The sequence below is a fragment of the Chiloscyllium plagiosum genome, unplaced genomic scaffold (genome assembly GCF_004010195.1).
Source record: "Chiloscyllium plagiosum isolate BGI_BamShark_2017 unplaced genomic scaffold, ASM401019v2 scaf_81419, whole genome shotgun sequence".
In the NCBI taxonomy this organism is placed as follows: Eukaryota; Metazoa; Chordata; class Chondrichthyes; order Orectolobiformes; family Hemiscylliidae; genus Chiloscyllium; species Chiloscyllium plagiosum.
Genome location: NW_025203664.1, coordinates 1 through 8623, shown reverse-complemented (window position 1 = coordinate 8623; position 8623 = coordinate 1). Strand labels below are relative to the sequence as shown.

General features: G+C 51.2%; 1 protein-coding gene across 1 annotated transcript; it reads left to right on the top strand.

Annotated features, from left to right (window-relative positions):
• Positions 1–229: 229 nt before the first annotated feature.
• Positions 230–8424, top strand: bxdc2 (brix domain containing 2). Its single transcript, XM_043685071.1, has 9 exons — positions 230–386; positions 1840–1883; positions 3061–3131; positions 4006–4055; positions 4827–4900; positions 4991–5041; positions 5923–6024; positions 7232–7360; positions 7947–8424. The coding sequence occupies exons 1-9, from the start codon at positions 245–247 to the stop codon at positions 8220–8222; spliced, it is 939 nt and encodes a 312-aa protein (XP_043541006.1). The 5' UTR covers positions 230–244; the 3' UTR covers positions 8223–8424.
• The last annotated feature ends 199 nt before the right edge of the window (positions 8425–8623 follow it).

The window sequence follows — 8623 nt, the reverse complement described above, 5'->3', positions numbered from 1 at the left end:
CCCCGATCTGAGACAGTAATTTGTCGCAGCAGTTTTGAATTGGTGCCCACCGATTTGTAACCTGTCATCCCTCCTTCTGGACTTTGCTGCGAGTCGACACTTGTTCTCCACACCACAGGATCTTCCATTTCGATGCTGCGCTCTGGCCGAGCCCTGTCAGAGGCCAGCCCCCCCTCCTGTTTGTACATGTTGCTGTGTTTGGGTGTTTGTTCTTGGCTAGAGTTTGGTTTGGTGCAGCTGATGAATGTTTTCCTCCCTCTGCCCTGATCCCCAGGGGCAATGGAAGAACAAGGAGCGAGTTTTGATCTTCTCCTCTCGAGGAATTAGCTACCGAGCGCGCCACCTGATGCAGGATCTACGCACACTAATGCCTCACTCAAAACCAGGTAAATTTGAAACTCCGAGAGGATTCTCAATCGACTATCACAAGGATTTCTGAAGACGTTTGTTTTAGGTTGAAGCATAAATGATATGGTACTGTTTTGTGATATTATGTTCACGTTTAGTCTCTGGTTTCGGGAGGGAGCTGGGGGGAGGGGACGGAGATTGTGAGCATTGCTGGCTCAGCCAGCTTTCAGAAATATATTCAAGGCTGAGACAGCCCGGGTTTACTCAGAAAGGGAATCTGGTTATGGGGAAACGGCAGAAAGGTGGAGTTGAAAGTTACCAGTTTTGAGAATGAGAGGTGATCGCGATGAAGCATATCAGGTTCTTTGGGGGTTTGTCAGGGTCAGAGCTGAGAGAGTGTTCCCCCTCAGGGGACAGTCTGGGACCTGAGGGTACAGTCTCTGAATAAAGGGGCACCGATGTCAGACTGAGATGGGGAGGAATTCCTTCTCTCAGAGGGTTGTCAGTCTTTGGAACTCCTTGTCACAGAGAGAGCTGTGGGGGCAGAGTCCTCGTGTATATTTAAGGCTGAGAGAGATTCTTGATCAGTCACAGGGTCAAGGGGGAAGAGCAGGAAAGTGGGTGTGAGGAATGTCGGATCAGCCACCGTCCTGTTGGATGGGGAAGCAGACTCAAGGGGCTGAATGGCCTCCTCCTGTTTGTATTTATTATGGTCTTTTCTATCAGCCATGATGTAATTGAATGGGCTGAATGGTCTCCTCTCGTTGCTCAGAATCTCCGAATTGCTTTGACAGTAGGAGACCTTTGACCTGTCATGTCTGCACCAGCTCTTCAATGAGCGTCATTCCCAAGCAGCGATCTCCAGCCTTTTCCCCCCTACTCTTCCAAGCTATTTCTATTGAACTCATCGTCCGATGCCCCTCAGTTGCAGTTGGTCCACCACGTTTCCAAGCTGTGCAATTCAGAACTGAGCTCCTCGATCCTCATCACTGAAGTTTCTCATTCCTGGAACCATTCCTGTAAACCACCCCCACACACTCTCTCCGAACCACTCACATCTTCCCTATAACGTGGCCCCCACAACTGTCCCCAATCCTCCAGCTGGGGTCAAACAGGGTCTTGTACAAGTTCCCCATCACCTCCTCGCTCTTGTACTGCATGTCTGTCTTAGTAAAAGTGATGTCCTTTTCTTTTATGGTCTTATTGTGGGTGTCTCGAGAACAAAGTGGTCCCCGTGATGGAGTTAAATATTGCTGTTCCACGTGTTAGCGCTGCTGGGAGTCAGTGTTCTGATTGGCTGGTCGTGCAAAGGTAGTGAGAGAATGAAGGTTGTCATGGCTGAGAGACCTGGCAGAGTCCTGCCTGGGGAAAGGCTGAGAGGACGTTCCTCAAGGGTGACCCTCATCATGGAGGGGTGGACTTGGAGGGTGAGTAACCTCGGATTTCTGAGCCCTTTGCAAAAGTAATGAAGTGCGATTCTTCTCATTGCAGACACCAAAATGGATCGAAAGGACAAGCTGTTTGTGATTAATGAGGTGAGCTGGGCTGGGGGAGGGCTAGCTGCTGGATGCACACTGTGCCAGTGGCTGTGAGGTGACGTGGAGGGTAACTATGGATTCACTTTCCGTATGTTAGGGATTGGGAGTGGATTGTGTGAGGCATGATGCCTATCAGCTGGGAAGCCCATTGACAGGACGGTGTGCAGAGTGAGCTGGGACTACGAATCTCACACTGTGGAAGGTGCCCCAGTCTGAGACATGGTGACCCTGTTCAGAGATGTCGTTGCATCAGCAGCCAACCATTAGGGCAGAAGCACCAAGCCTTTTAAAGTAAAATCATTCACCAGATGGGGGCTGTCACTGACCAGGCTAGCATTTATTACCCACCCCTAATTGCCCTCTGAGCCTGGAGTCATGTGTAGGCCAGACCAGGTAAAGACAGCGGTTTCCTTCCCTAAAGCACATTTGTCAACTGAATGGGTTCTTGTAACAACAGACAGCAGTTACTTGGTCATCATAAGACTCTTATTTTGAGATTTTTATGGAATTTAAATTCCACCACCTGCTGTCTCCAGAACGTGTTTCCTGGGTCTTTGTCTAAATCATCTTGTGATGATACCATGAGGCTGTCACTGCCCTGGATACAGGCGTGTCCCTACTCGCTGTAGTACACTCAGGAACCTCCCCTGTGGTGTCTAGCCCTGTCCTAGGCAGGGGAGGGCGATGATACAGGCTGGCTTTTTTTTTAGATTAGATTAGATTACTTACAGTGGGGAAACAGGCCCTTCGGCTGAACAAGTCCACACCAACCCGCCGAAGTGCAACTCACCCAGACCCATTCCTCTACATTTACCTCTTCACCTAACACTACGGGCAATTTAGCGTGGCCAATTCACCTGACCTGCACATCTTTGGACTGTGGGAGGAAACCGGAGCACCCGGAGGAAACCCACACAGACACGGGGAGAATGTGCAAACTCCACACAGTCAGTCGCCTGAGTCGGGAATTGAACCCGGGTCTCTGGCGCTGTGAGGCAGCAGTGCTAACCACTGTCCCACCGTGCCGCCCGGTACATGGTGACTCGGTCTAATGTGGCCAATGGGCAGATGGGGCCCAGTTTAAAAAGCATTCCTGTTGGTAGCTAGTTAATGAGTGGTAACCTCTTCATCCCATCAGCTGGAGAGTGCATTGATGTCGGTTGTCTTTCCTCAGATCTGTGAAATGAAGAACTGTAATAAATGCTTATACTTTGAAGCAAAGAAGAAGCAGGACCTGTATATGTGGTGAGTCTGTGTGTGTGTGTGGGGCAGGACCTGTATATGTGGTGAGTGTGTGTGTGTGTGTGGGAACACGACACCCAGGCTGCACAGGGACTTCAACATGAACGGAATGGCCACTAGAAGCTGCCGTATACGCTGGAGAGGGAGCAGGAGAGGATGAGAATGTTTTCTTGAATAGTCAGAAAGCAGGAAACCTTTGCTCTGAGTGATCTAGCTGCCCTTGTACATGAATCACAGCTTTAACAAATACTGAGGGAGGGAAATGGTTTTGTTTGCTTTTGGAATTCTGTCAGAGGGTGTGGGTGTCACAGGCTGGCCCAGCATTTATTGCCCGTCCCTAATTACCCAGAGGACAGGTAACAGTCGATCACATTGCTGTGGGTCTGGAGTCACGTGTAGGCCAGACCAGGTAAGGATATTCGTGAAACAGATGGGATTTTATAACAACAGTCACATGGTCATTATTAAAGTCTTAATTCCAAATGATTTGAGTCCATGTCCCGAGAATGTTACCTGGAGGTGGTCTGGCCACCCAGGTTGATAGGGTTGTTAAGGAGATGTATGGTGTGTTGGCTCTCAGTAACAGGGGGATTGAGTTTAAGAGCCACATGGCTCTGCTGCAGCTCTATAGAGCCCCAGTTAGACCACACTTGGAAGATTGTGTTCAGCTCTGGAAGGGTGTGGAAGCTTTAGAGAGGGGATAGAGGAGATTTCCCAGGAGGGAGGGGGTGCTGGGGGAGGTGCAATGAAGGTGCGTGCGGGGGGACAGGGAGGGTGATGTGGGTTTCGGTCCATTGTTTTTGCAAATCGTGCAAACTGAGCAACCTGTTCCTGAAGCCGTTTCTAAATGATGCAGATGGTTTGTTCTGTGTTTCAGGATCACGAATGTTCCTCATGGGCCATCTGCCAAGTTTCTCGTCCAAAACAGTAAGTGTCTGGGCCGTTGAGGGTCGGCAGCTAGTCCCTGGTTTAATGGTTCACTGTGTGGGGTTCTCCAACTCCAGTCAGAATGTTCTGGACTTAGAGAGTATAGGAGAAAGTGAGGACTGCAGATGCTGGAGGTCAGAGTCGAGAGTGTGGTGCTGGAAAAGCGCAGCAGGTCAGGCAGCATCCGAGGAGCAGGAGAATCAACATTTCAGGCAAGAGCCCTTCATCGGGAATGAGGCGGTTTGGGCGTAGATTCCAGACTGCCTCAAACACTGACTGTGTGCCACATAGCCTCAGGCTAACAGGCCAGATACACTACTGTCAGGCTGAAGGTGACAGCAGCTCCCTAACTGAGGGGAGGTGTGTGACAGGCAGCTGAACTGAGGGGTAAAAACAATGACTGCAGATGCTGGAAACCAGATTCTGGATCAGTGGTGCTGGAAGAGCACAGCAATTCAGGCAGCATCCGAGGAGCAGGAAAATCGACGTTTCGGGCAAAAGCCCTTCATCAGGAATAGAGGGGAGCTCACCCCCTCTCACTGCCCCCCTCCCTCACCCCCTCTCACTGCCCCCCTCCCTCACCCCCTCACACTGCCCCTCCCTCTCTGTTTCTGTCACTGTTCACACCTTCTGCACAAGTCATACACTCCACAACCACCTGATGAAGGAGCAACGCTCCGAAAGCTCGTGTGTTTCTAACTGAACCTGTTGGACTGTAACCTGGTGTTGTGTGATTTTTAACTGTGTCCACCCTCTCTGTTTCTCTCATAGTTCACACCCTGGATGAGCTGAAGTTGACTGGGAACTGTCTGAAAGGTTCAAGACCATTACTGTCCTTTGATCCGGTAGGACATTACATCCCTGTCACAAACGTTATGGTGGTTTAGCTGCAATCTGTCAGTTTAATATTTGTTTTCTGTCTTTGTCCTGAATAGATATTTGATAAGGAAGCTCATCATAGACTCTTGAAAGAACTCTTCATCCAGGTGAGCTTGTGTTTGCTGTCTCTCTCTGACCACAAAGCACTGTGAGGGAATCTGGCAGGGATGGTCATGGCAATGTCTGCCAACAGCTTCTCTCACCCTGAGCCAGGCCACGAGCCTGTCTGAGAGCTGGGCACTGTGTTTAACAGGTGCATGTCAATCTAACACCAACACACACCATTACTGCCCATCCCTAGTTGCCCCTGAGAAGGCTATAAATCTCCCAACACCAGGTTATAGTCCCAACAGGTTTATGTGCAAGTGCAAGCTTCCAGAGCACTGCTCCCTCATTGGGTCGCTAGCTGCAGTCTACATCATACCCCTGGAGAAGGTGGGGGTGAGCTGCCTCCTTGACCCGCTGCAGTCCATGTGCTGTAGGGTGACCCACAGTGCCCCGAGGGAGGGAATTCCAGGATTCTGACCCAGTGATAGTGAAGGAACGGTGATATATTTCCAAGTCCGGATGGGGAGTGGCTCAGAGGGGAACTTGCCGGGGGTGGTGTTCCCGTGTATAGTTGGTCGTGTGTTTGGAAGGTACTGTCTGAGAATATTTGGAACAGTTTGGCAGAACATCTTGTAGGTCACAGAACCCCGACAAGATTCCACACCAACCCCCGAGGAGAATCTGACCAGGGCCAACTAACCAATCATCTCCCCCCCACCAAAGTCTCTGTAATCCCACATTGGCACTGGACAATCCACCTAACCTGCACATCTTTGGACTGGGGCCCATGCTGCTGAGTGTCAGTGGGGGAGGGGGTGGTGAGGGTTTCTGAGTTGCTGTAGAATGAGTTGGCACAGAGCGTGATGGACGAGGAGGAGGGGGGCTTGCCTCATGGTGATGCCTAATGACCTGACAATCTGTTTAACCAATTGCCTTGTAGGTCTTTTCAACGCCTCGCTACCACCCAAAGAGCCAGCCTTTTGTTGATCATATCTTCACATTCACCATCTCTGATAACAGGATCTGGTTCAGGAATTACCAGGTCAGTTGAAAGCTGTTTGCTGAAGTTCTGCTCTCCAGCCCAGGGGCTTCACCACCTCACCGGGGTTTCTTCAAATGCTCCATGCCCTTTCTACCTCTTTTCACCCCCAAACTCTAGCTCCATCTCTGTACTCCCTTCCTATTCATGTATGGGGGAGGGGGAGGGTAACTCGGGTTAGGGTCTGGGATGTACTGTCTGAGAGGGTGGGGGAAGGGGAGGGTCACTCGAGGGTAGGGGGTGGGATGTACTGTCTGAGAGGGTGGGGGGAGGCAGGTTCACACGAGTGGGTTAGGGTCTGGGATGTATTGAGAGTATAAATGGTACACACTGCTGCTACTGAGTGTCGGTGGTGGGGGGGAGGGGATGTTTGTGGATGTGGTGCCAATCGAGTGGGTTATTTGATCCGGGATGGTATCCTGAGTGTTGTTGGAGTTGCCCCAATCCTGGTGAGTGGTGAGTATTGCACCACATTCTGGATTTGGAGATGGAGATTCCACATTCACTGCCTAACCTCGGGAATTTCAGCTTGGTCAAAGCAACAGCTCAGTGGTTCCACAGTGGGAAGGAGTCTGTGCATTGCACTTACTGAACAAGCCTGACTGTGCTGCCAATTACACCACAAAGCAAGGCCTTACTGGACCTGCATCCTTCACTCTGATTTCTCTCCACAGATGCTGCAAGAGCTTTTCCAACCATTTGTTTTTGTTTCTGATTTCCAGGGTTTGTAGTTCTTTCAGCTTTTACCAAGGTGACGTTGTTGGTTTACACTTGGGTGAGGTACAGCTGATACTCTGCAAGAAATGGTCAGTGTGTCCAGGCACAGCAGCCTGACCGACCCGGCCTCCTTCCTCACGGCAGTCAGCGCCCAGCTCTCAGGCAGGCAGGCAAAATGATTGTGCTCGGATGAGAAGGAGACAAAAAACTTGAAGAGAAGATCTGTCTTTTGAGTAATCCCGAAACCACATCCTGTGGATGCTGGAAATCAAAAAATAAAATCAGCAAAAGCTGGAGAAACTCAGCAGCTCTACCAGCATCTGTGGAGAGAGACACTGAGTTAGCTTTGCAGGTTCTGCAGGGTTTGGCTCAGATTATGACCCTTGAGAAGGGAATCAGCCTCTGGGTGTGTCCCTGAGGCGGTGTTTCAGCTGCAGCTCCCTGACCCTGATTTCACAGGTCTCTGTGACTGACCACCTTGTCTCAATTGCAGATTATTGAAGAAGATGGAGCTCTGGTTGAAATTGGACCACGTTTTGTTCTAAACCTCATTAAGATATTCCAGGGAAGTTTTGGAGGCCCAACACTCTATGAAAATCCCAATTACCAGTCTCCGAACATGGTAAGAGACACCTCCCAGCACGTTACAGTGAGCAATTCTGTCCCCCCAGCCGAAAGAAGCGTGGACTCCAGGGGGGGCTCTCCATGCCCACCACAACTGCTGCATCTGCATGGTGACCGAATCAGCAGCAGCTCTCTGACACCTGACAGTGTGGTACCGCGTTAGCACCCAGGGTAAAGCACTTACTCAGTGATCCCTCACTCCCGGTAATCAGGTAATCAGCAGCTTTGTGCTGTGACTTTATGAAAGGATCACACTTATCCTATTCTTCAAGACAAGGCAATAAGCTCCTTCACATCTGTCTCTGAGGCAAGCAATATTTTCACGTTTCTGATCTGAAAGGACCTATCAACGACAGTGCGGCACTCCCTCAGCACTGACCCTCCCACAGTGCAGCACTCCCTCAGCACTGACCCTCTCTCTCAGTGAGTTGTTGCCATGTTGTTTCTGGTTCTCTTGATTTCTCTGTGTGTCTGGGATTAGACTCTGAATGGATTGTCGCACATCCCTGACTGCGCCTGGCCCCTCTGACTATCTGTTTCTCTCTGTTGCCCCCCTCGTTACCCTCCCCTCTGTGTTCCTCCAGCACCGGCGGATGTTGAGACTGGCCACAGCGGCCAAGTTTGTGGAGAAGTCTCGGACTAAGGAATGGCAACGGCTGCAACGCACTGAGGAGCGGATGGTCCTGCCTGAGGACCCCACCCAAGCCGTCTTCGACACACCGACTGAGAGGAAAAAAACAGTCATCCAACATCACCCCCCCCCAGAACCACCGCCGGACCCCAAGAGGAAAAAGCTGCTTTCCAAACGGCAGAGAATCCAGCTGCGGCGAAAGGCTGGCCGTGTGCCCGGGTCAGGGTGAGTCCCACACCCTGTGAGAGAGCTGGCCGCCAGGGCAGCTGTGGGCAGTGTGTGAACACCAGTGTGACCAGCTCCCCACTGTCCTCCTGACCCCTCCCCGATCCGCTGGGCTCCGGGGGGGACACCGTTCGCATGAGTCAGTTTTTCACAGTTGTTTGTTGACACATTTTGTTTTTGCAATAAAATAGTTTCCTGGCTGATAATTGGTGTTTGTTCTGTGGGGGATTTCAACCTCGTCCTCATCACTCCGCCACCACACTCCCCACCCACCAGTAGGACTGGCTTTGCCCTGGTGAGGGGTATTGGTTTCAGAGAGGTGACTGTGTGTGTGAGCTCCCCCCTGCACTGGGCTGTGATGGTGAGGGGTGTGTGGGAGCTCCCCCCTGCACTGGGCTGTGATGG

Coding starts and splice junctions, on each gene's coding strand:
- bxdc2 (XM_043685071.1), top strand. CDS start 245: ATGTTTTCCTCCCTCTGCCCTGATCCCCAGGGGCAATGGAAGAACAAG. Junction 3,132..4,005: donor AAGCAGGACCTGTATATGTG/GTGAGTCTGTGT, acceptor TCTGTGTTTCAG/GATCACGAATGTTCCTCATG. Junction 4,056..4,826: donor CAAGTTTCTCGTCCAAAACA/GTAAGTGTCTGG, acceptor TTTCTCTCATAG/TTCACACCCTGGATGAGCTG.